General features: G+C 35.5%; 3 protein-coding genes and 1 pseudogene across 6 annotated transcripts in view; 2 read left to right on the top strand and 2 right to left on the bottom strand.

The window, feature by feature from the left end:
- The first annotated feature begins 217 nt into the window (after positions 1 to 217).
- On the top strand, positions 218 to 9687 carry LOC111456088 (annotated as a pseudogene).
- Positions 8973 to 12009, top strand: LOC111456086 (delta(24)-sterol reductase). 4 transcript variants are annotated; one of them, XM_023097827.1, is made up of 4 exons: positions 9273 to 9527; positions 9729 to 9771; positions 9846 to 11116; positions 11323 to 12009. In XM_023097827.1, the coding sequence occupies exons 3-4, from the start codon at positions 9869 to 9871 to the stop codon at positions 11773 to 11775; spliced, it is 1701 nt and encodes a 566-aa protein (XP_022953595.1). In that variant the 5' UTR covers positions 9273 to 9527; positions 9729 to 9771; positions 9846 to 9868; the 3' UTR covers positions 11776 to 12009. The 4 variants fall into 4 exon arrangements, with proteins under 4 accessions (XP_022953597.1, XP_022953596.1, XP_022953595.1 ...); XM_023097829.1 differs by lacking the exons at positions 9273 to 9527; positions 9729 to 9771 and adding an exon at positions 8973 to 9108; XM_023097828.1 differs by lacking the exons at positions 9273 to 9527; positions 9729 to 9771 and adding an exon at positions 9071 to 9214.
- Positions 12010 to 13294: 1285 nt separating this feature from the next.
- On the bottom strand, positions 13295 to 21322 carry LOC111456351. The gene is made up of 8 exons (XM_023098174.1): positions 21043 to 21322; positions 18673 to 19065; positions 18337 to 18407; positions 17821 to 18207; positions 15758 to 17075; positions 15277 to 15371; positions 14743 to 14884; positions 13295 to 14242 (listed from the first exon to the last, which is right to left on the bottom strand). The coding sequence occupies exons 1-8, from the start codon at positions 21278 to 21280 to the stop codon at positions 13530 to 13532; spliced, it is 3357 nt and encodes a 1118-aa protein (XP_022953942.1). The 5' UTR covers positions 21281 to 21322; the 3' UTR covers positions 13295 to 13529.
- Positions 21323 to 22429: 1107 nt separating this feature from the next.
- LOC111456578 (glutamine synthetase nodule isozyme-like) overlaps positions 22430 to 26235 on the bottom strand; it is a 4706-nt gene continuing 900 nt past the window's right edge. The window contains exons 3-13 of the mRNA XM_023098506.1: positions 25544 to 25647; positions 25280 to 25328; positions 25069 to 25175; positions 24002 to 24089; positions 23731 to 23859; positions 23555 to 23629; positions 23426 to 23479; positions 23274 to 23311; positions 22953 to 23112; positions 22810 to 22870; positions 22430 to 22720 (exon numbers count right to left, since the gene is read on the bottom strand). Coding sequence (XP_022954274.1) covers positions 22629 to 22720; positions 22810 to 22870; positions 22953 to 23112; positions 23274 to 23311; positions 23426 to 23479; positions 23555 to 23629; positions 23731 to 23859; positions 24002 to 24089; positions 25069 to 25175; positions 25280 to 25328; positions 25544 to 25647 — 957 coding nt within the window. The 3' untranslated portion in view covers positions 22430 to 22628. The remainder of the gene's footprint in view (positions 22721 to 22809; positions 22871 to 22952; positions 23113 to 23273; positions 23312 to 23425; positions 23480 to 23554; positions 23630 to 23730; positions 23860 to 24001; positions 24090 to 25068; positions 25176 to 25279; positions 25329 to 25543; positions 25648 to 26235) is intronic.

The raw sequence follows: 26235 nt of genomic DNA on the forward strand, positions 1-26235 counted from the left end.
ATTTATAAACGTTACAAAGATTGTGTGGCTGTGTGTGTTTTTTTTTTTTTTGAAATTTGTATAATATTTAAAAATTAGAAAAAAACGAAGAAAGAAAATGTTAATAAATTAAATCAATATTTATCAATTAATATAAATTGTTTACATCATTTTATTTGTCCCACATTCTTAAAACCAATAGAGTTATTAAATATGGCAGGAAGTATTAAGATATTAATTCCATGTGAGCCGACTTGTCGTTTTGTGGGTTCTTGGGTAAGTAACATTCCGCCACGTCATCCACCAATTTGCACCGCCGAAAATCATGCTCATCCGTCGATCTTTTTGACTTTGATGGTCAAATCTTGATCAAAGATCAACGGCTGCGATTCGAAGTTCGAGTGGAGACTCAAATACTTAATCTAGAGTCGTCGCGCTCGAAGTCCTTTTCAACTGCAGTTACTGTCGCGAATAAATGGATGAAGATGAAGCGTGGTGGTTCTGTGTGAATGCTTACTACAAATGGAAGCCGATGTTGGAAGCTGAGGTCGCCGGAAAGTTGATCGGAAGTAGGAGACAATCGGCGAAGTTGAACGAGGTCAAGTTAAAGAAAGCTCCACGACTCCGTTCTACGAAGCAGTCGCCTGCTTTGAGGTTTTTGCTTATATATATATATATATATGTACGTATGTATATTTATTAGCATCCGCTCGACCAATAGTTTCCTCCAATTGAAGCATTGAGGACTTGTTTCCGTTGAACTATATATCTGATCTACGGTGTGCATCCTTTTCTTGTAATTTTTAGCTTCCTGTTGAATTGCTGATATTTGTCTTTAAATGTTGAAGAACATGAATGATGTGAGTGTATTGCTTTATTGCGTCCGGAAAATTAAGCTCGAATTTCTGTTTGTGAGTTGTAGTTTATGAACTATGGTCGATGAAAGTGATCTCTCGCTTTCTTTTCGATGCTTGTTCTATAATCTTGATAACGGATTTTTTGCTGGACTGCTTGTACGTGAGGCTTTTACTGTATCATTTTATTTATTATTGGTTTGTTTAACTTGCTTGTTTGAAGGACAGCTTTTGAATCCGAAGCGAATGCTAATGAGTATTCTTGCGAATCCTTATATCTTTAGTACGATGTTCGGGAACGTTGGTTAATTTTTCAGGATTCATATTTGTTTAATTTCCGGTTTTCTAGTGTTTGTTTGAGTTCTTCATGTGAAGTTGGACACATTTCTGGTTTTAAAATTCTTGCCTACACTCTGACATTGTGACACTCGGTAATGCCTTTCGTTTGTAAGGTTGTTGATCACCTGTTCTAACAATATTGGCTCTTTTTTTTCTCGTTATTTTATGTTATTTAGGCAATACACATGTAATTGGTGGTTCTAACGACTATTTTTGCACTTGGAAATGGACGAAGTCTATTGGTTTTTTATTAACTTACTATTGTTTGGCATCAGTTGGCGCATCCGTGAGCAATGAAATCAATGGAAAGCTTTGGTTGCTACGAAGAAGATGCTATCCAGAAGGCTGCTGATAACAGCAGCACGTACCCAGTAAAAAGTTCAGCAGGTAATCATAATAAGGCAATAGATTTCAACCGTGGTGAGAGATATATTCTCATATCATAAATGCATTGAACGGAATTTACGGGAGCCACTGGGCTGAACAAGGATTTTTGTTATGTATGTTTGAGATATTATCAGTACAATTTATAGATGCTCCTTTAGCGTATTAGGGAGGAAGTCAGACCTTATCTCTATGCCATTTAATGTGTAAGAACCCATATCGTTGGGATAAGGGAACGAAACATTTCTTATAAGGGTGGAAACCTTTTCCGACTAGATGCGTTTTAAAACTTTGAGGAGAAGCCCATAAGGAAAAGTTCAGAGAGGACAATATTTGTTCGCGGTAGACTTAGACTGTTACATAATAGCAGGGTGATATGTGTTTATTCTTTTTGCACTTGCTTGTGTGCTCTGTATAAAATTTAAAATCCTCTTATGTCTCTGTTCTTTTTGTCTCTTTAAGTGTAATCAAATTTATCAAATAGTAAATGAAGTAAAGCTCTGTCGTGTAGGAACTGATGAAAGCTATCAAAAACGAAAAACTGCACCTAAAAGTCCTCCAATAGTGAAAATACGGCCCATGGAAGTCCCTGCATATCACTTGAGGAACCAAGGAAGGTCACGACAATTTTTGATACAGAGTATACTATGGGGTATTTACAAGTGGGTTGACTGTGGCAATCAAAAAGTTCGATGACAGCAAATAAGCTGATGATGAATTCTTATCCCAGGTTCTTTTGACTATACTAATTCAAGTTGTAGTATGCTATTTAAAAATAGCTGTCACTATGCATATTGACTCATTGTTCAAACTAATAGAATTTCCATGGTTTCAAGCCTAAAGCACAGTAGTTTTCTAAACTTGATTGGGTATTGTGTTCATGACACTTCTCGAATTCTTGAATATGAGTATGCTTTAAATGGATCTCTTCATGACATTTTACATGGTACACGCAATTAATCTTAAGAGTGTTATTATCGATTGCGTCGTTGGATGCATGATCTCCATTTGTTCTTTTCTTTCAATTTTCCTGAAAAAGAAATAGCTGTTCTGCAGGGCAAGATGAATTGCTTGCCCATGCAATCTGATGGAGAGCAATTTGAGGTTGCACATTCTCTTTAGTTTATTTGATTAATGGTTCGAAGGCTGATTGAAAATATCATGACACTTGTCTAAGGCAGGGAGGAAAGGAGTCAAAGGAGCACAACCCGGCCCTGTTCTTTCCTGGGCACAGAAAGTAAAAATTGCTGTAGGTGCTGCAAGGGGGTTGGAGTATTTGCATGAAAAGGCCGATCCTCGTATCATCCACCGTGACATAAAATCCAGCAACGTACTAATATTTGATGCCCTGATATGGCTGCATGGCTTCGTTCCTCCCGTGCTCTTGGAACCTTTGGCTATCATACTCCCGAGTAAGTTGATTAAAAAATTTCTTATACTCCAGGCTGATTTTCACTATTCTGCATTTAGTTCATGCTTGACGCTAATATATTGACATTAAAGAAACTTACTGCTTAGATGTTTTCCCAATTTTAGATTATTTTAGCCCTTTCAAGCACTAGCTTGATCAGCTCCTTAAATGACTTGGCTGTGATCATTTTCCAGTCGAATACGCACAAAATGTACAGCTAACAACTAAGAGAAAAAGGGAAATAGAAAACAAGCACCCAGTGGTTCGTCCAGTTTATTGATCATGGTGCACGCGGCCACTGTTAAAATCACCATTGGTTCATTGATGCACCAAAGAAGAATACTTACAGACCTTAATGGGAAAATTTCCTATACTACCAGTACACTACTACTAGTTAATTTCCACGACACCAACTTATAATAATTATGTGGGATTCAATAGCATCAAATCATTTTTTATAAAATAAAAATCTTAATGTAAACCCATGAACTAGGTACAACAAACTTACTTCAAAAAAAAAGAAAAGAAAAAAAAAAAAACCGTACCTTGATAAGGATGGTGAAATAACCAGGAACAAAAGGTTCTCTCAACTAGCTCTAGCTGCTAGTTGCAGTATTTTCTTTTAATTAATACTTCTGAAATCACTTTTATAGCTTCAACACAATTAACAGACTTCATAGCAAGTATAGATGATCTTTAAGAAAAATAAGACTATTGAAGATTTTGAACGCTTGTATATTATTATTGATATAATCGGAAGTTGCAGGTTCCTCAATTCCTTCTCTATAATTCTTGAAAGTTTCAATGTAAAGCATCACTGCGTAATTATAATATACCATTACCAATAAGCTAAATGTTGTGGCTGGTGCCCATTTTTGAAAATTACAGAGATGCAATGACTGGACCATTGAATGTCAAGAGTGATGTGTACAGCTTTGGTGTTGTCCTGCTTCAACTTTTGACAGGAAGAAAGCCAGTTGATCCTACACTGCCTCGAGGACAGCCAAATCTCGTGACATTGGTACGTTTTTATGCCTATACTCTTCTCTTCCTCCTTTTATCCACCTTCTGAGCTTGAGACTTGGGAGTTTTGAAACGTTTTCAGGCCACTCCCAAGCGATGATAAAGTTAAGCAGTGTGTTGATGCACAAAACTAGGAGACGAGTACCCTCCCAAGTCAGTTGCAAAGGTACCCATACTGTTCTTTTCTTGTTTATGTTTGGTGATATTATCTCCTTTCATTCTCTCTCTCTCTCTCTCTCTCTCTCTCCTGATTACCTGTCTGTGCGTGAGATTCCTTTACTTTTAGAAAGAAACTGTATTAAACCAACATTTCTCCATCTAAGGGGAAAGGGAACAGAGCCGGGAGAGGACATTTTTAATGACCTCGCGTCACAAAGTTTAACCCTTCACCAACATGGTTGAAATTTGAAAAGAGAAATAGGAAAAACTGAAAGCTACACCAACCGATATGAAATACAACAGGACCCCACATCACCCAGGTTGTATTAGAGAACGTTCAGATTTTTGAATCCACATCCGACTATAATTAGAGATAAATACATTGTGCTGATTTTATTGAATGGTTTTTCCTAAAAATGAAGGCTGTTTGCAGTTTACAAGCAAACACTGACAATTGTGATGTTATTATAAATTCACGATAAACCCCTTAATTAGCCAAGGTGCAACATCTAGATGTTTTGGCTGAATGTAATATGTAACGAAATCTTGCCAATATTTGTGATTCCATTGCAGTTTGCAGCCGTTGCTGCATTGTGCGTTCAACATGGAAGCAGAGTTCAGGTCAAACATGAGTATTGTAGTCAAAGCTCTGCAAGCTCTCTGTTAAATGCCCGGCCTGGTCCTGGCAGTGAAGCGCCAACTCTGTAGACGGTACATCTCTTTCTCTCTTTTGGGTCCATGTGCTGACACGTGACGTGAGCGTGCAAATTATTACGATAGCTATGATTTTATGCGATGTATGATGTGTAGACAATGCTTTTATTTTTTCATTTGTTTGCCTCTCATTTGTGTGCTTCTTAGCCTTAGCCTTGGCCTCCTCACAAACAAACCCACGTGCACGATGGCCCATTTTCTCCCAAAGGAAAAAAAAGGTAAAGTTCTTACCTTTTCTATTCTATTATTTAGTTTCTGGTTAAATTATTAATTTAAATTCTTGAAGCTTGAACCTTTTTTCATGCACAATTTTTTGTGTTTGTTTAGGAATTGAAGAAGGGTCTTTATTTTTATTTTTTCTACCTAACCATATATAAACTTTTTCGCTTAGTACAACTTTAAATTTAAAAATTAAAATAATTTTTTAAAAAAGTTTCAACATAATTGAAACTAAGTTCATATAAATTTTAATATTTTAACCCAGTTTTTTTAGCCTCACGGGCTAAAAGGCGAAAACCCAAACACTTTTTTCCCTCTGACACACTGCACGTCCCTTCTTTTTCTTTTTCAGTTTGGACCCCTCCAACTTAAATTAAAGTTTTTTTTTTTTTTCAATTCTTAACTTTCAGAATTTTATTCACTAGGTTATTGAATTTTTTAAAGTGAATAAGTTCAAGAACTTTCTGTTCTTGTTTAATGGGTCTTTTGACTTTTAGTTTTTTACACCTATTGGTAGAAAATTAAATTAACAAGATACAAAAAAAAGTTGAATAGATCAATATCTAATAAACTAATAATTCAAAATATTTAGCGGCTAGTTAATTCAAAATTTAAAAAGTTTTTAAATAATTATGATATTTAGCGGCTAGTTAGATATTATAATAAATTTTGATGCTAGGTTCTACACTAGCTAGCTAGCTAAAGTGTTTATGAGTCAGTCTGGTAAAAACTAGTGCAACTGCCACTTTAAATTACCATGTTTGGAATGCCTGATAAGTTATTTTGAAATAAGTCAAAATCTTCTCTTAAAATACGCTGTGAGAAACCAATGTTTGAGTGCTGTATCTGTGAAGAACTCAATAGCATTTTTGTGTGTAAAGAGTTCAATGTCAGTAACTTTTATGAAGTAATTTTTTTATTAATTAACATGTTCTAACACATTTATGCACTTTTTTGTGTTCATAAATAGGATGTTTTTGAGTTAAAAGTACCTTTAGCTCTGGTAATGACATATAATACTTCCAGAGAGGGTCTAAATTTAATATACTAACTTTTAGCTAATTAACTGTTATCTTTTGATGTGAAGTGTTGCTACTTGCTGTCATGAGATTGGTTAACATTTAGTGGTTTTTGAAAAATATGCAAAATTCAGCTTTAAATTATTGAGAACACATTAGATACCATAAAGTTTTATATCCAGGTTGATGTATACATATATGTAACCGTTCGAGTCCACGTCAATAGTGGATATTATTCTCTTTAGGCTTTTTCTTTGAGACTTTCCCTCAAGGTTTTTAAAATGCATATGCTAGGGAGAAGTTTCCACATCAAAGAATGATTCGTTCTCCTCTCTAATCGATATGTGATCTCACAATCAAGCGTCCTTGTTGGCATCTTTCTCTCTCCAATGGAGGTAAGGTCTCACACCATATGTTATTACAAATTAGAAATTCTAATTTTTTTTCTCTTATTAGAACTAAAAAAAAAAAATTATACTTTCTAAATAATAAATTTAGTATTTTCTCTAAAATTATTTTAAGTTCTTGTATTCTCCATTTTAAAATGAGAGGAGAATTGAATGCTGGGAAAATGTCTCGTCACCAATATTCTGGCTATATTTTGGTACTGGTTTTATTACTCAAATTTAGAAGTTAGTTGGATTGAATTAAAAATAAAGGTTTAAAAATTGAGAAGGTGGGGAAAATGAAAATCAATCAATAAATAAAATAGGGTTTGTTTTTTTCTCATTCTTTATTTATTTTGTTGTATTAGTAGGAGCAGAAGAGTATCTGCATCATATCTTGTTTGTCGATAGGTAACATCAGTGAGTTGTATGATGGCACCTGCCTCCCTCCCTACTGTCTCAAAACCATCTCTCTCACTCATTTCTTTCTCAATTTAAATTTCCCTTTTTTTTCCTTCTAACTTCCAAATTTGTTTCCTTTTATGATACTATCTTATCCAATATTCATTCCATTTTTTATCATTCATTTTGATTTTGATTTTGATTTTGATTTTTTTTTTTTTTTGTACATATATTCATTCATACCCCGTTGACGACCTCCAACTATATCATTCATGTTTTTTTTAGTATTATTGAAAGGAGTAGTCCGAGAGAAAGATTATGGGTTTACAAGTAAGGAATATTATCCCCCATTAATACGGGACATTTTGAAAAAACCAAAATAAAGTCACGAGAGTTTATGTTGTAAGTGGACAATATATTATCATTGTGAAAGATCGTGTTCTTGATAGTTTTTCCTATGACAATAATCAAAATAACTATCCATATACTCTAGCTAGAGGGTTTGATGTATTAACAGATATCTTCGTTATCATTTATAGACACTCGTAAAATATCAAAAAATCAACTAAATGAATATATTAACTTTGGTGGTAAGTAAAAAAAGTAACTTAATTATAAATGTAATTTTATTTACATAAATATTCGGCAATTACAAATTATCTGTAAAATTGAAATCCTCATCCATGTTTTTAATCCAATCTTCTTCTCTCGTATATTTCTTTCAATATTTCAATTTATATTCTTATATTAGATCGGCTGTGAATCAATTTACATCCTTATAAAAAATCTATTTCAATTTATATTTACGATCTGTTTTTAATCTATTTATTTAGAGAGAATTGATTATCATTTTTACTACTCATAATTATTAGCTTATAGTTTTAATTGATTCAACCTACATGGGTATTAGTTTTATTTTATTTTTTATTTTTTTACGGACCCAAGCATAGCTAGTCAACATGTATTTCGAAGTTACAAGTTCATAAGTTTAAACCTCCTTTTTTACGAAAATATTCTCGACATGATTTTTTTCAAAGAAATAGAATCTTTACCAATTTTAATGTAAGTTTATTTATTTTTTCATTAAAAAAATAATTAGCAATACATTTTCAAAAAGATAGACAATAAAGAAAGGTTAGCAACCCCACCCTAATCATGATATTTTCAAATATTTGTATACAATCTTCAAAGCATTTTTTTAATATATAGTTTTTTTTTCTTTTTTTAATTAAAAAAATTAACAATTTCAATATTTAATTTTTTTTATTAATATATAAATTAGTTGAATTATGTTTTAATTGATAGATTTTTATCATTTTAGACGTAGATAATGTGACTAAAATGAAAAAAAATTAATAGAAAAATGCTTCTTTCATTCATTGAATTTATGACTTAATTAAGTTTAATTCAATAATTATTTTTCTATTAATTATGCTCTAATCACTTGTATAAATAATTTTTAAATTATTTAAAAGGTAAATTTGTTTAATGCTCGTAAATAAATAAATAAATAAATAACTTACATATTAATTTTCTTAATTAAAAATTTAAATTTAAATAAATGATCAAAGTTCTCCAACCGGGGGGCCTACAACAGACTCTTAAAATTTTCGCTTTTCCATTTTTTTTTATTATTAATATTTTTAATTTCACAGAGAGAGAACTTGTCGAGACGATATTAATGAAGAACAGATGCAGTCATTCGTAATTCAACCGGGGCCGGAGGAGAGAGAAATGAAGAGCGCGCCAATAGGACGTCCGGCCTTATAGTTCACTCATCCGCCGTCGCCGTCGCCGTCGCATTTTCAGAGCTTCAGGTAGTGTTCTAACTCTAACCGTGAAACTCATGCTCCTCTATAATCCGAACATTTTCTCGTTCTGTTTTACGGTTTCTGTTCTTGCATTTGTTCTTGCTTTTCTAAAAGCTTCGTATTCTCTCTCTCTCTTCAAAAAGTATGGTTATAACTTCTAAGAGTCATCATTTCGATCTCGTACCTTCTGGTTATTCTTTTCCTGAAAATGAACGGCGCGATTACTTTGAAATAAGCGATGCGGTTAGACTTTTTTTTTTTCACTGTAGAGGGAAAGAGAAACTTTCATACAATTAGTACGTGAATTCTTTTACTGTTGAAGCATCGATCTGCCTTGGATTTCTTCCACCACTTGTTTGTTTCTTTTCTTTTTCAGTGGAAGAATAATTGAGGATAGCGATTCCGTAGGTTCGTTTTAATCGGTGTTATTTTGCTTCTGACTGGTTATTCCTTTAATTTTCATGCTTAAGCTTCCACTCGCAACTTTTTTGCTCGGCCTTTCTACGCATTTCCGGTTCGATTTCCTACTTCCTTTTTTTCACCTTCAATCATCGCCAGTAACTCTTACTGTTGTTTGAATGTTGAGAAAAATGAGTTTATTTCAATGTAATTTTATTCTTTCGTTTTCGCGTTAGCAAGGGAGCGATCTCTGTGCTGCTTTCTCTGTTTTTCCTCTGTTTTGTTACTGAAAAATGAGCGAGGATCCACTTTTATCTCATTTTATATTGTTTTTCTTTTATCTAAGGCAGCTACAATTTCTCGAGGAGTTTAGTTGACTCCTTAATTTATCATTTCCTTTCTGTTAGGGCAAAAACAAGAATGGATGTTGGATTGTATCTGCTCTTGGAATAATTGCTGCACACGCCTGCCTAAATAAATTTTTGTGTCTGATGAATTAACACGATATGCGGTTGAATTTAATAGATGTTTCTTTCCTCTAAAATGCTGAAATAATCTTGAACTTTCTTTTTGTCCTTATTTTTTTTTTCAGTGTCACTGATAAACCTTTTTTTTTTTCAAAAAAAATCTCGGTAGTGGTGTACAATCTTTCTGTGGAGGCCTTTCTTTGTGGCACTTCACTCTTGATTAAAATTGTGTGAGTTTTTTGCAACCACTTTGACCATTTCTCTTCATGGTTGCTGCAGCGAAGGCATAATCTTTTAACACAATGTCAGATTTAGAGGTTCCTCTTCGGCCAAAGAGGAAGAAGGTGTGGGTGGACTACTTTGTGCAATTCAGATGGATTTTAGTTATTTTTGTTGTCCTTCCTATATCATTCAGCCTATACTTCTTCACATATCTTGGGGACGTCAAATCTGCCTGGAAATCCTACGAGAAACGCCAAAAGGAACACGATGAAAATGTCAAGAAAGTTGTAAAGCGCCTTAAACAGAGGAACCCAACAAAGGATGGCCTTGTTTGCACAGCCCGCAAGCCTTGGATTGCTGTTGGAATGCGAAATGTTGACTACAAACGAGCACGTCACTTTGAGGTTGATTTATCGGCTTTTCGAAATATTTTGGATATTGACAAAGAAAGAATGATTGCCAAAGTTGAACCCCTTGTGAACATGGGGCAAATCAGCAGGGCCACTGTTCCACTCAATCTTTCCCTTGCTGTAGTTGCTGAACTTGACGATCTTACTGTTGGAGGACTCATCAACGGCTATGGAATTGAAGGAAGCTCCCATCTCTATGGCTTGTTCTCGGACACTGTTGTGGCTTATGAGATTGTTCTAGCAGATGGCCAGCTTGTTAGAGCCACTAAAGACAACGAGTACTCAGATCTTTTCTATGCAATCCCGTGGTCCCAAGGAACAATTGGTCTTCTTGTTGCTGCTGAGATTAAGCTCATACCCATTAAAGAGTATATGAAAGTCACATATAAACCTTTTATAGGGACATTAAGGGAGATAGGACAAGCTTATATGGATTCTCTTGCCCCTAGAGATGGAGATCAAGATAACCCAGAAAAGGTTCCCGACTTTGTGGAAACTATGATTTATACCCCTTCTGAAGCTGTGGTCATGTCAGGTAGATATGCCTCCAAAGAAGAGGCGAAGAAAAAGGGAAATGTGATAAATCAGATTGGATGGTGGTTCAAACCATGGTTCTATCAGCATGCAGCTACCGCACTCAAGAAAGGCGAGTTTGTGGAGTATATCCCTACAAGGGATTACTATCATAGGCACACCAGGTCTTTATATTGGGAGGGAAAGCTTATCCTTCCCTTTGCAGATCAATGGTGGTTCAGATTTTTATTGGGATGGATGATGCCTCCCAAAGTTTCTCTGCTCAAAGCTACTCAAGGTGAAGCTATCAGAAACTATTACCATGAAATGCATGTTATTCAAGACATGCTTGTTCCGCTTTACAAGGTTCCGGATGCTTTGGAGTGGGCTCATCGTGAGTTCGAGGTACTGCTTCCACCTTATTAAACACAACTCTGAAACTTTTGAGACTAAAGCTTAACCAGCCAAGTTTTATTTTAACTAGCAAACTTAAGTATTTGATAGAGGTGGTTATAGGCAAACAGCTGATGAGTCCTATCAGAGGTGGATTTCGGCTGCAGTATGCAATTTATTTGATTAACCACATTTGTTTGTTGTGTCTTCTTGCACAGGTTTACCCTATTTGGCTCTGCCCACACAGACTCTTCAAGCTTCCAGTCAAAACCATGATATATCCTGAACCAGGATTCGAGTTACATCGTCGGCAAGGCGACACACATTATGCTCAAATGTACACAGATGTTGGACTCTACTATGCACCAGGCCCTGTCCTGAGGGGCGAGGTTTTCGACGGTGCCGAGGCTGTTCGTAGAATGGAAAAATGGCTTCTAGAAAACCATGGATTCCAGGCTCTATATGCAGTGTCAGAACTGAATGAGAAAGATTTCTGGAGGATGTTTGATGCTGAACTCTATGAGCAATGCCGGAAGAAATATGGAGCTGTTGGAACCTTTATGACAGTTTACTACAAGACCAAGAAAGGCCGGAAAACTGAGAAGGAAGTGAAGGAAGCTGAACAAGCTCATCTTGAAACTACTTGTGCTGAACTGGAACAGCCCAATTAAATTAAGTTCCTGCTTCAAATATTTGGTGCGTTTTCTTAATTCTCTTTTTTTCTTTCTTTTTCAAGCAAATGATGTTCTTGTCGTTCCAGATCTGAGTGCTTGTCTTACCTGCCCTTAGCTCTCCTAGTGGTTAATTTGAAAATGTTGTAGTTTGAATTGCAGAACTTGATGGATTATCAACAGAGTTTCTCTTTGATGCTGTGTTTTTTTATGAATTAGATGAGATGTTGATGAGCCGATTGATGGAAATATCTATAAAAAAAAAAAATGCTGATCTTGATGAATATTTTAGAAAATAAATTATATAATAGTCCGGTACCAGTAGATATTGTTCTCTTTGAAATTTTCCTTCCGAATTTTCCCTCGAGGTTTTGAAACACATATGTTAGGAAGAGATTTATATACCCTTATAAGTAATGTTTTGTTCTACTCTTGAACCGATGTAAAATCTCACAATCCACTCCCTTTGGAACCTAACGTCTTTGTTGACAAACCGCTTGGCATCCACCCTTGTGAGATCAAGCATCCTAGTTTAAGTGTCATTATCTCTAAAACTTATAAGTAATGTTTTGTTCTACTCTCGAACCGATGTAAAATCTCACAATCCACTCCCTTTGGAACCTAACGTCTTCGTTGACAAACCGCTTGGCATCCACCCTTTTGAGATCAAGCATCCTAGTTTAAGTGTCATTATCTCTAAAACTTATAAGTAATGTTTTGTTCTACTCTCGAACCGATGTAAAATCTCACAATCCACTCCCTTTGAAACCTAACGTCTTCGTTGACAAACCGCTTGACATCTACCCTTTTGAGATCAAGCATCCTAGTTTAAGTGTCATTATCTCTAAAACTTTGTCATGGTTTGTTTTAAAGTCTCAAATATCTCTAAAACTTTGTCATGGTTTGTTTTAAAGTCTCAAAGGAAAAAACAAGAAGAACAAAACCCTAAATATCTTGAAACTCTCCTATGTCAAATCCCTTCACACTCTCACCATCAAAATTAAAGGAACTTATAATCAAATCATTCGTTCATTCGTCAGTCATATCTATCTTGATATCTATCTTGTAGCAATACGACACGTCCTCTCGTGTCATCTCAATATATTGGGGAAAAAGAAAAAGGTTTGTGATTGGTTGGTAAGTTAAAATTTTCAAGTTTTAATTTTTAGATTTAGTTTATAAAAATTATTCCCGCCTACAAATTTTATTTATCTTATTATATATTTTTTAATAAAATGTTTTTTTAAAAATAAGGAAGTAACTTGCACGCCATGCATTGAAACATTTTTCTTCAAATAATTAAAATGTATAATAAATGTAGATTTAAATTTATCAACTATATCAAGCTATATTTACTATCAACTTGAGTACTTCTAAATAGTTATTAAAGACTACAGCAAAACGTTTTTTCAAAGTACGTTCAACGTATTCACGAACTCGAAAAACATAAATTACAAAACTTAGGTTAACCTACATCTATAAACATTCATTAGTTAATAAACTTAAAGTTTCTAATAAAAATATACCTATTTTAAAATTTGAAGCTTGATTAAGATTTTCATAATGTGTGTGTGTGTAAAGGGGAAAATAAAAAGGCCTTAACTTGAGGAATGTGAAGAAGGGAGAGATACCATACCTACAAACAAAAGCCATTTTACAAAAATCCAGCCACACCAAATTTGGACACCATCAACATGGCTTATCCAATGGTCTCAGATGTGTGCACTGACCTGTTTAGTTAGCTCTAAAAGCTCTTATGATGCACCAAAATGTTGTTGAACTTCTGGCCAATTTAAGTAACTCGCGCCATCGTTGGATAATCTCCAAAGCCCTTCAGCAATTTCATCATACAACTGATCCCAACCCCAACTTGAATAACCCAAGAAAAACCAATATCCATTAACTGAGTGATTTCCTGACTTTATCTCTTCTATTTCATGTAATGTAGCTACCTGATCCAGGAAGTGTATGCCTGGTAGGATTTCAAGCTGCTGCTGCAGATCTTTAGGAACTTTTTGAGTTAAGGCCACGAGAGGCATTTTGCGTTTAATGAGCGGCCCACCAAGCGACAAAGGTGCCTCGTTTAACATCTCTAAACCTTCTGCCATGTCTTGAAGAGAATCCCATCTGATATACTTGTTGATTATCAGACCGTGGAAACCAACGGTTTGATCTGCCTTGACAATCAGAATCTGAGCATTATCAAAAAGTTGTGAACCAACAAGCTTGTCTGTGGCGGTTAACACGCATCCAATGCCTATGTGAAGTGATGATTCCTCCTCATCATTTGTGATATGAAGATTTAAGTGACCGAATCTTGTAGCACTTTCCACTTTCCTGTCTCTCACTAGGACTTCGTGGTACTTTTCGCTTGGAATAGCATCCTTTTCTTGAAGATGAGTGGGTCTTACATCTTCAAATGACTTGCCGCGTTCAATTCTGTTGTCCGCCACTGTCCATAGAATTCCTATTTAACAAAGAACAACCAGCCATTAGATTATAGACAACATGTGGAAAATGTCTGGTTTCTTGAAAGCTCAATTCTGCATTTAAAATTACTCTTGAGGGCATCCCTAACATCATAAAGTCAAAATAATGTCATTTTCCGGTAAAGTTTTTGAGTAAAAAATTATTCCCTCGACTTCAATTGATAATCTTGAACAAGACAAATTTCTCAATCAACAGAACTGGCCACATTCAATGTGACACGGACGTGGTGCATTCAAAATGTCCTACGGCTCTTGTTCATCCAAGAGGAAATTAGTCTTCTATGTCTAAGACAAGTGTGGAAGATTTAACAAAGATCGTGGGCTAACAGGATACAAGCAAGTCATACACAGATAATCTCGGCAAACAAACAAACCCATGGATGCAGAAATCAACACCATTATGATGCAAACTGAAAGCAGAACTCGGGTGGTAAGAATAGCAATAAGGGATAATAAAAAGCCTTAGTTTGGACATTACCCTTCTGACTGATAAGGTGTTGGGAATTACTTCCTTGTTCTGCCACAAATTCAATAATATCGCTTACTGCTAGATCACCCTCATACAATATAGCTTTCTTACTTGCTGCTGGAAATAACAAAAGGGCAGGATATACTTCTCTCTGCATGCCCAAGTTTACGAAAGGTTAACTATTGAACAACGCTAAGCAAATACAAAATTAGTCACTGGCAGAGACCAATTTCCAAAATACAAAATTAAGCAATGACTTTAAATCAAAATACAAAATATCAAATCAATATAGAAGTTAGACTTCTATATTGACTTAAACTAGTTTATAAGGACACTAATGGAAGGAAGGTATCCCTATGATGTTGTGAGAACCTTCTTGGCAAATGGTACGTATTATTGTTGGGAATACCATGCCGTGTAATGGTTCACCAATAATTTGGTAAAATAATCAATGAAAACACTGACTGCAGAAAAACATTAAAATTGAAGACAAATTTCTACAGGGAGGGGAAAGAAAACAGATGTCAGTCCTGAAAAGCGCACCTGATCAAATGACTTTAGAATTGAACTGCAATCGTTCAGTGTGCAGTCCATTAAGTAGATAAGCGGGAGCTTTGACAGTAGATCTGTCCGAGCTTCTGCAAAATGTAATGTGAACACAAACACTATTATTGTTGGACCATTCTAAAATTGATTCAAGCATTTAAACGGATAAATGTAAAACACTTATTACCACTTTTTCAAAAGCATATTACCTCTAGTACCAAAAGTCAATCGATATACAACAAACTTCTTACATTAATATACTAAGATTGCAAAATAGAAAAACTTTGTAGCTAGTACGTCATGGAACCCACCGAAGAGCAATGAGCAAAATAATATTATCATGTTAAGACAAGTTGTAAGATTCCCACAAGGAAATGCAGAGGCATTTTCAAACAGAATAGGAAGAAGACGAAGAAGATAAGAATGAACCACCATCAGAAGTCCTGATAATTTTGAGGACAAGCAATGAAGTACTCACCACTTAACATGTTATCTTCCTTTCCACGTCCACTCGTCAGCGTGTTAGCATAACCCTGGATAGCTCGATAAACTTCAGAAACAACTACTTCACTTCTCAGGCAAAAACCACACCAACTATTGCTGAACAGAACTAACACATCCTTGCCATGTGGATCGAGAGTATTTAAAGATTCTGATTCAATGGAGCCAATAACAAGTTTGGAGAAAGTAAGAGCTGTAACCCGAGGAACAGAATTCAACTCATGAAAATCCAAATTAACAAATGGTGGGATAATGGCTGCCCTAGGGCTTCTGTTAACGGATTCAGACAGTTGAAATGGATGTAAGCTTCTATTGAGAAAACTGCTTAAGAAATCAGCCTGTGAAGAATAGCTCAGTATTTTCTCTGATGGAAAGACATGATGCTGCTGCAGAAGGGGATCAACTATTACCAAAGCAGGGAACTTTGATTGATCTGTCAAAGCTTTAAGTAATCGGTGGTTACCATCAGAGAAGAAAAATGAACCTTCAAAACCTTGGATGCAGAGGTTCTCATCCCTCGATATTTCCATTGTTAAAGAAGATTTTTCTTCAACTTTAATGATTCGAGGAACATCCAATTTCTGATCGGAAGCTGATTCATCAGACTGGATAGAATCATGATGCTCATGTGTATGAATGCTAGCACTCTTCTCATTATCTTGCTGAGTAGAAGATTCCATGGTACAAACATCTGAAGCTTCCCCACGCTCTTTGGCAGACATACACCTGCCATGAATTGACTGATCTTCATCCAGTTGAACACTAAGTGTAGTAGTGCCTTTCGGGGATGTCTCTGGTGACACTTCTGAAGGTTGAACTTCTGCCACATCTGCCAATGGATTTGCTAATTTAAGGTCAATATCATCAGATAAGAGCTGGAAACCTAAATTCCTTGCAAGGGAGCTTAACGTAGCCTGTTTTTTCTGAAGGAGTGATAGGATCTCTTGCAATGAATTTCCTTGTAGTTCTGAAGCTAATTTATCCAAAGAGACAAGTTTACCCTCATTCACAATCATGACAGAAGACTTATCCTCCAATTTAATTGACCGAGATGCTGGAGACAACTTTAGTCTAGGAGGTTCCAAGGCACTTCTCAGTGACAGGAGCTTGTTAGGTGCTTGTTCAGTGACGGGATAAGATGTGCAATACTGTTGTGCTAATTCTCTGAAATCCCCAAGAACTGCCTTACTGTCTCTTCTAGACTCTGATGAGTTAGATGATCTATCCACGAATAGAATTATCGATGGCTTATTGACTGGCAAAAAAGGCTGCTGACTGCTCCCATCTACTTCAAGCTACATGATAACACAAACCCCAGCAAATTATGTAATTATAGAAAATAAAAATAAAAAAATTCCTATTATTTGTTGTTTCAAGATTTAAATTCCATTTTCCTTTTAAATCTGGCAGATACCTTAGGCCTTTTTCCATTATCTAAACATAAGCTCGATTGTTGAATCCTCACGCAAATAAGAATCAGTCACCTCAAAATGCTGGCTATGTTTAAGGTCTTCTCTCTTTTCTCGCTCTTTCTCTCTTTCACCCCTTTCTTTGAATATTGTTTAAGGAGTAGGGTTTTTATTAATTTTCTAAGACAATCACAAAGAAAAAATATTGGTAGTGTTGACTTTTAAAAAGCAGCTACAGTGTATTTTCAAGCACTTCCTGAGCCATTAGAAGGGCATTAAGAGCATCAAAAAGATCATAAAATTCATTGAGGCATGAAGAGCATCAAAAAGATCATAAAATTCATTGAGGCATGAAGAGCAACAAGAGACAAAAATAAAAAATAACAAGGAGCTTAGTGGTGTAATTTCTACAACATATACATGATCATCTAAAATGAAAGAAGTGTCACAGTGGTCTATTGACATATACATCATAGAGAAACCAATCAACCATAAAGCAACCTTGGCCAGGTTGAGAGGCTATCTTCCACTTCCCCTTTTAGCAGCAAGCAAATTAGCATGTCGTAGAGGAATGAACAACATAAATGATATGAATAAAAAAAAATCTATATTTGAAGACAAATTAAGTTACCTCTGAAACAATGAAATTATTCATCTGTAAATTTTCCTTAAGGTCATCATCTGCACTAAGAGTTTTTGAACATCTGGGACATCCAGCAAAATGAAGTGTTGCAAACCACGAATCCGAATTGTCAATGCCAAGAGAAGAAAGCATCGATCTATCGGAGATTAGACCAAAACCATGCTTCTCTCTCGGCAGGAAGAATTCTCTGACAACAGCCAATAAATTTGTGAAGAAAGAGCTGTACCGCATGAACTCTTCATGATTGCAAGATGATGGAAAAGATTCATTTGTACACTTCGCCTCAGAAGTATCGTTTCCTGAACTGAACTCCCCAAACCATGGAACTCCATATACTTTTTCAATACCACACATGACTGTATTTTTGTTACGATGCTGTTTTTTTGGGAAGTAGAGGGTATAGGCAGGGGAGAAGAAAGAGGTGAGAAATTTATTGGAATAATTTTCTTTTTTTGTGATCATCTAAAACCAATCGCATAATGGTAATTAAAAATAGCTAGCCACCTTGCCGTTATTCTTCCCTCTCAATGTTTGTATTCCATCAGTATGTTCATTAGTTGTTCCAACGAGATCATCTGCAACAAAATGTGGAGCAGATGTTCATTCTAGAAATTACAGAAAACATAATGATGAAACACCAGGAGTAGCTACCGAATGCAACCAAAGCAAATATAAAGGAACCTTTTTTTTTTTTTTTTTTTTTTTTTTTTTTTTTTTACAAATTTTGCATACCAATTCACATTTGAAACAGAAAATAATAAAACAAATCATGCTTTGTACATTTGGAAATGAAATAGGGAATTTGAGGGTGACAAGAGGTACAGAAGTAAAATCACAGACCTGTAACATTGCCCTTTATCCCCTTGGACAGCAATTGTGTGGTCCATCCACAAAATTCCGTGAGAAGCAAGGCCTTATCAGTTGAATCAAGGAATGACTTCAATTCCTCAGGGGTATTCAAGTGCGTAAGGGGAAGTTCTTCAGGCAATAGTGACATGTATGGATAAATTGAGAATACTATATTTTGGGCTGTTAGTCTCCCTTGATACTTGTAAGATACAGAATGATGGTAGAAAATAACATTTGTCTCCTCTGACGTAGCACCAATTGCATTTACTAACATCTTCTCTGAGTTTCTGTACATGAACATCAGCTTTAATGAACTATACCTTTCTTTTCTATTTTCAATAAGATGGGCTATATCTTTCATTAGGGCTCGTGATTCACCAGACCCTGCCAACAGAATAATTGATCATGCATCAACAAATAAAACCAAAAATATATATTTGGAACACTTAAACTACATCCCTAAGATTTAGGAAATTTAAAATTTTCAATTTTCCTTCATAGGAGAAAGAGAGGAATATTTTTTGCTTCAGGTGGCCTTAGACAGAGACCCTTTTCCTTACATTTTTGTTGTGGCAGAGGCATCTTTAGAGATTTTGAGAGAGAAGACTAAAGGGCAGAGGTTTCTCATTCGCAATATGGGCATGTCACAATTATCTTTAATCCAAATGATGAGTTTTCTTTGAGATATTGGTGGCAAAGTTCTTCATATCCTCGTTGAATTCTCAGATTTATCTTTAAATCTCTCAAGAACGGCTATCATTCAGCAGAATATTTTGCAAGAAAGTTGGATAGCCGAACAATTTACCCTTCAACTATTTGGATGTGCCCTGGGCTTTTCCCAAGAAAAAGCTTCTACTGGGTTCCTGTTATGGAAAAAATCCAAGCTAAGTTGGCCAGACGGAAGAACATTCCTATTCCAAAAGGAGAGACTTTGGCCCAATCCGTTTTGGCAAGCATCTCCCTTTACCATTTCTCTGTAACACATTTGCCTACCCTGATACTAACACCTAACTAACTCCCACACTTACTTTCATGCATCACCTACGTAAGGGGAACCAGAACTCCACATAACTTGTATGATATTGTCAACTTTGGACATAAAGCCTAAAGAGCTTTATTTTTGGAACCACTCAAAAGACCTCATACTCACGGAGATAGTGTCTCTTACCTATATTGGAACCACTCAAAAGACCTCATACTCACGGAGATAGTGTCTCTTACCTATACAGTCATGATCTTGCCTTTATCTAGCAAATGCGGGTCTTTAGTTGTATTCTCAACATTAGGAATATGGGATATTGTGTTGGAAGATTGCGAAATAAAATACTTCACATTCACATTAAACAGTTACACGTAACAACTGGAGTCGAAGCTCCAAATATCATCACTTCCAGATAGCTAATTGTAAAATAGTGTTTAGCTCAGTATATTCCCTCAAAGTTAGAGGTGGAAGCAGGATAATTTACAAGGGAATTCTCAGAGAAACAATTTTATTTTTCTATAACCAATTTCCAAGCATATACACCCCAGGCCCTACAACCAGCATATCAAGAATAAGGACTGACGACTAGCTTTAATAGGAACTTTATGGATGAGGTTATGAAACGGGTATGGCGCATCTTTCTTCTTAAATAGTTCTCCTCACTTGAAAGACTGATAATAGAATCAAAATTGTTCATAGCTCATGATCCTTCTCGCATAAGAGAACGTTCAATTATCTACTAAACAATACAAAATCCATCCCAAGAAACCTAGACAGTGTTTGTCTGAACTTGCTCACTGAGAAACTCGCACCCTAGATCAAGTCCAAAGAAAAGTCCACAGCCTATGTTTGTGTAATGCTCATGAAGGTCAATAACATCTTTTTCCAACCTCTAGGAAAGTTTAGAGCAAGGTTTTTCAATGATTCAAAGAACAGTGGTGCTTCGCTTCCATATATCAAAATTTTCTCCTTCGAACACTTTTTGGCTTCCATAAATCAAAATTTACACTGTTGATGTGTAAATCGAATACCAAACTACTCCAAGACTTCTCTTCTTGCCACCTAAATTCATTAACATCATACAATGAAGCCTCCGAACTTCAACCAATCGCTCTAGTTGAACGCGCAGATTTTAACCCGCCTCTCCGTCGCGGTAGTAAAAAACGCGAAAAAAAAAAATCGGTCCAAATGCGATAACAATCACCATACTACCTAATCAGCTAAACATTGCATATTGTTTAAATTCAGACTACATCTGTAGAAATGGTTTCTAATGAAAACAAAAGAAAACTAAATAGTCGGTCCAAATTAGCTCAAAAGTACCCGTTGTTGATCACTTCTGCCATAAAAACAAAATCACGGAATGACAGAAAACTCACAGGGAAGTGTGACAAGAAGAAGAATATGCGGATGAAGTCTGATCTGAGAAGAAAAATTCTGTCTGGTAAGAATTTGCCATTCTCCAATTGTCTCCGATGCATTAGATTCAACAACCAACGTCGCCAAAAGTGCGGCAACGACCACCCCAAACAGCTTCCGTTTCTCATTGTTCTTAGAAAACCGGCCATCACCAAATCTATCGCACACTCGTCTTCTAGCTTCAGCAGCTGAACTCATTCTTTCATCTATGGTGCAGTGGCAGAGACTCCCAACTTTCAGTTTTGGAGACCCAAATGAAAAATAATACCCACACGAGAAATGGGTCGTGGGCCGAGTAATGCGCTGTCGATCGTATCCGTCTTGTAACGATACGACACGTCGTCTCGTATATCCGGGAAAAATAAATTGGTTGGCAAGTTGAATTTTTTTTTTTTTTTTTTTTTTAGATTTAAGTTTATAAATATTACTCCCACCTACAAAATTTTATTTATTTTATTTTATATATTTTTTAATAAAATATTTTTTTTAAATAGTGTATTGAAACATTTTTTTGTTAATTAATTATTTAGAATATATATGTATGTATAAACCCACATCTATAAACATTCATATTAGTTATTAAACTTTTAAGCAATCTCAATTACAAATGGTGCCTCAATCTCAAAGTAAATATTGAATATTATCATTAATTAAATTATATTAAATTGTGTTACGTGTTTATTTATATCCAAATTACATGTTAATTATATTAGACATAATTATTAAATTTTAAGATTTAAATTGTTAGACATAATTATTTATTTTACGAATATGAACCTAATTTGATTAGTTATAATGTAGGATTAAAATCTAGATCTATTTGTTAATTATATTAGAGACTAATTAATGTTTTTCTTTTAACATATATTTCCTCTTTCCTTTTCATTTTAGGATAATTAGAGTGTTATTATAAAAAGAAATAGATGAATTCATTGAAATTTCAAACAAAAGAAAAAAAACAAATATTTCCTCTCTTTTTCATTTTACAATAATTAGAGTGTTATTTTATAAAAGAAATATATGAGTTCATTGAAATTTCAAAACAAAAAAAACAAAATTTTTAAAAATAAATTATATAATTATAAAATCAAACAATTGAATATAAAATTAGTGTTATTTTATAAAAGAAATATATGAATTCATTGAAATTTCAAAATAAAGAAAAAATAATAATTTTTTTTAAAATAAATTTTATAATTATAAGATCAAACAATTGAATATAAAATATTGACTCTAGTAATATGGAGAAGACTAAATTGGTTAAGCAACCGACAGTTAGTCACATTTCATTTGATGATTAGAGACAAATTAAAAGCTAAACAGTATATTTGAGTTTTCTAATGTCAGTGAAACCTTAAAAAAGAAAATAAATTATTCCGTAATAGAGCATATACGAGTTTGCTAGTTCAAAAGCAATACCCGGACACACAATCACAATGCACATAAAACAAATAGATATTTAGTTTAGCCACCAATCAACTGCAATTAAAGGCATCAAACGGAGAGACAAACTGCAGCCACAACGCCGTCGTCCGATTCAGTCTGTTTAGGGCTTCCACAGAATGGTTGTTTCGGCGATCATGGAAGTCACCACGTAAGGATCCATGTTCGAAGCTGGCCTTCGATCCTCGAAGTACCCTATACACAAAATTTGTTGAAAAGAAGAAACTATAAGACCTTTTGATCGTTTGAGAGAGGAAATTGGGGTGTTTCAGAATAACACTTGCCTTTGCCGGCCTTTTCAGTGTCTCGCCCAACACGGACTGAGGCTCCTCTGTTTGCAACTCCCTGGGATTTTTCATTATTATGAGCTTATGAAAACAACACAACAGTGTGCTATGAGTAAGAAAGGGGCTGGACAACATAATACCCAAGAGAAGTTGTTGATATCAGCAGTTTCGTGGCGGCCTGTCAACCTCCTCTCGTTGCCTTCTCCATAGGCAGCAATGTGCTCTTTATGGCGCAAACTCAGCTTTTCAATGGCCTTCTTGATCACTTCAATACCACCGTCGTCTCTCATTGACTTGGTGCTGAGGCCGACCAAAACAAAATGGTTTTTTTTAGATGATATACTTGTTAGATATAAGTACTCTTCACGATGATATGATATTATCCATTTTGAGCGTACTCAAACTCAAATTATTACAGACAGATCAAACGACAAGTTCAAGACCACAGAAGAAAACAAAACCTGTAGTTGGCGTGAGCACCAGCGCCATTCCAGTCACCCTGGTTGATAATAATCAAACAATGTGTCAACCCAAATGATGCTATGTGTAAGTAAGCACACAGGGACAGGGCCAAAACAGAAGAAGTTGTCTACTAGTTGAATTTAACACAAACCTGAACTGGCTTTGGGTCGAAGGTGAGAACGACTCCTGCCATTTCTGTGATCCTCTGTTTCACCATAAACCATTGTTATTAGAAAAGAGATGTCACAAAACAAGTTGGTATTTTAATATTAGATCATACCTCGAGGATGTATCGAGCGATCCATATCTGATCACCAGAAGCAATACCAACGGTAGGACCGACTTGGAATTCCCACTGCCCACACAATAAATAACAAACAAAAAACATGGGAATCAGTTTAAAGAAAAAAGACGGGAATTATGTGTTTGGATATATGATTTATGTTGGAAACGCACCTGTCCAGGCATGACTTCTCCATTGATTCCACTAATGTTGATTCCGGCATAAAGGCAGGCCTTATAGTGAGCATCCACGATGTCTCGACCGAAGGCCTTGTCTGCTCCTGTCCCACAGTAGTAAGGACCCTGCATACCACCGGTTAATTGGATAGATACTTATCTTAGAAAGTTGAGAATCAAATACTTCAATCATCAGATCTTAGAAACTCAATCATATAGACCCTGCCTATTTTCTATGATGACAATGAACAAACAGCATATAGGGTACCTGTGGGCCTGGGAAGCCACCGACAGGCCAACCAAGGGGCCAGCGTGTATCCTTTTGGAGGAGAGTGTATTCCTGCTCAATTCCGAACCTGATGTCACCATCAAAATAAAGACATGAATTTTACAGAATCGATGAAAATCATAAATTAGACCCATATCATATTCAGTGAAAAATACTATTTAGCATAAGACAAAGCAAAAGGAAAATATCATGAGGAAAGGAACGGACAAAAGACCTCAGATCAATGAGAAAATATCATGTGCAAGAGTATTACTACACCCTACGTTCATGCTAATTGTTTTTTTCTTTCATAAAGTAGCAAAGAAGTGTGATGTAGAAATCAATTAATAGGACCTATCTATGATAGTATAGTAAATTTCTCCGTGCTGAAATGTGATAAATTAAGTCAATTTGAAGTGATGGGTGCGAAAGCACGCATGGTGAAGCGCCTAAGATACAGCTTTTGCTGACATATGGACCATTGTTTTTTTGTACGCAAAATTGCGGATTGCTACCTACTACAATCATTAAACCATCGAATTCTATAGTGGCAGGGAGGAGTTCCAGCCAAAAGCAGACGGTGGACATACTTTAATGAATAGTCCAATACAACATTTATCACATCCTCTTGACAAATGGCAATTCTATATATGAACAACGAACCTCACTCACGAGAAAAGACATTTTCCAAGTTCCAACCCCACGGGTAATGGAGAGGTATTCATGAATGTCTTTAAGAAAAGAAAATTAAGAAAAGTAGTCACGGGACAATAAGAATTATTTTAGCTTCTACTTCAAAGTTTTTGAAAATCGTGATGGGGTTTTTGTTACCAGTGAACAATATGTTCACTTGGAAAGTACCAATTCACTAATTTGTGATAGTTTATATTAAATATGGGTCTCATTCCAAAATAGAACATATATATATAAAGAATGTGCAACATGTATTTAAGAAAATGAGTGATCAGAACAATTTTAGTATTTTTAATCTCATTTTTATATAAGTAAACGTAGTACGGAAGATTTTACTTAGCATTAATAATACTAATAATAAGATGTCACATTACCAAGGTTCCTCCGCAACAACGTCCGGCTCGCTAAAAATCTTGGCGGCGTTGAATCTCGTGTTGGTGGGAATCGGCTCGCCAGCTGACGTATAGGCATCACACATCACCTAATAACGAAAAGACGAAATTACCCCTCAACCCGCTTTTAAAATACCAAAAAGTATTAACAATTTACCAACAATGAGCGGGAAAAAGCGGTCGATCACTATACCAAGATGTTGTTCCCTCTTCTGAAAGGATCCTTGAAAACCGCCTGAGGACTGTTAACAGTCAAACAAAACTGACGCCGTTAAATGTGGAAATTTCAGATATGAACAAAAAGAAAAAGATACTACGCTAATCGAATGGAATATTCCAATATAGTTTATTGGATTTGGATACTCTCGATCAGGACCGTTGATCACGATCCTGACAGAGTATACAATTGCATGATGGTCACGTGTATATGATAATGAGGTGGGGGCGTTATACATACTGTAAGATGACTTCACTGTTGTCTCCGGTGGCTTGATTCGTACTGGAACCATCGTAGTTCCACTTGGGGAGTTTCGCCGGATCGGTCACGGGTCCCGGAAGAGTCTGAAAGTAATTTAAAAATTAATTTTAAAAACCATTCAGAAACCGAAGAAACGAGCTGTACGGACATTCCGAACGAGTCGATTGTGCATCAAAATTTGTACGGAAACGCTTTAAAAAAGAGCGACCTATTTCGAACTCAAACGTCGAAATGTGAAGAAAATATCCGTAATGAACTGGAAATCCCTCGCAAATAAATGCTAAAGAAAATGTCACCAGAAAACAATCCAAACGTACAGCTGATTCAAATTCCAAGGAGAAAAATAGAGAAACGTTCGAAAACTGAAGAAATGATGTGTGCTGTAATTTCTCAAACGAATTGATACAGTAATAACAATCTCTCGAAAATAACTCTCAAAATATGATCGATTCAAGGAAAAATTCGAAGATAGATAATAATCGAGAGAAACATTTGAAATCTGCACCGATAATTTTCAAGCGATTTGAAACAGGCAGAAACCAAGCACGATCGGAGAGAGAAACTTTCGAAATCTGAAGAAAATGATCTCCACCAACAATTTTCCAAACGAGTTGAAACGTCAAAAAAAAATCTCTCCAGACAAACATCAAAAAAAAAAAAAAAAAAAAAAA

Source organism: Cucurbita moschata, unplaced genomic scaffold (assembly GCF_002738365.1).
Source record: "Cucurbita moschata cultivar Rifu unplaced genomic scaffold, Cmos_1.0 Cmo_Scf00018, whole genome shotgun sequence".
NCBI classification, from domain to species: domain Eukaryota; kingdom Viridiplantae; phylum Streptophyta; class Magnoliopsida; order Cucurbitales; family Cucurbitaceae; genus Cucurbita; species Cucurbita moschata.

What these genes read in the sequence shown, in the direction of transcription:
- LOC111456086 (XM_023097829.1), top strand. Translation starts at nt 9,869, where the DNA reads ATGTCAGATTTAGAGGTTCCTCTTCGGCCAAAGAGGAAGAAGGTGTGG. An exon ending in GGGCTCATCGTGAGTTCGAG is followed by an intron (nt 11,117 to 11,322) that starts GTACTGCTTCCA and finishes CTTCTTGCACAG; the next exon opens with GTTTACCCTATTTGGCTCTG.
- LOC111456351 (XM_023098174.1), bottom strand. Translation starts at nt 21,280, where the DNA reads ATGAGTTCAGCTGCTGAAGCTAGAAGACGAGTGTGCGATAGATTTGGT. An exon ending in ATAATTTCATTGTTTCAGAG is followed by an intron (nt 17,076 to 17,820) that starts GTAACTTAATTT and finishes GTTATCATGTAG; the next exon opens with CTTGAAGTAGATGGGAGCAG. An exon ending in GGAAGATAACATGTTAAGTG is followed by an intron (nt 15,372 to 15,757) that starts GTGAGTACTTCA and finishes TACATTTTGCAG; the next exon opens with AAGCTCGGACAGATCTACTG.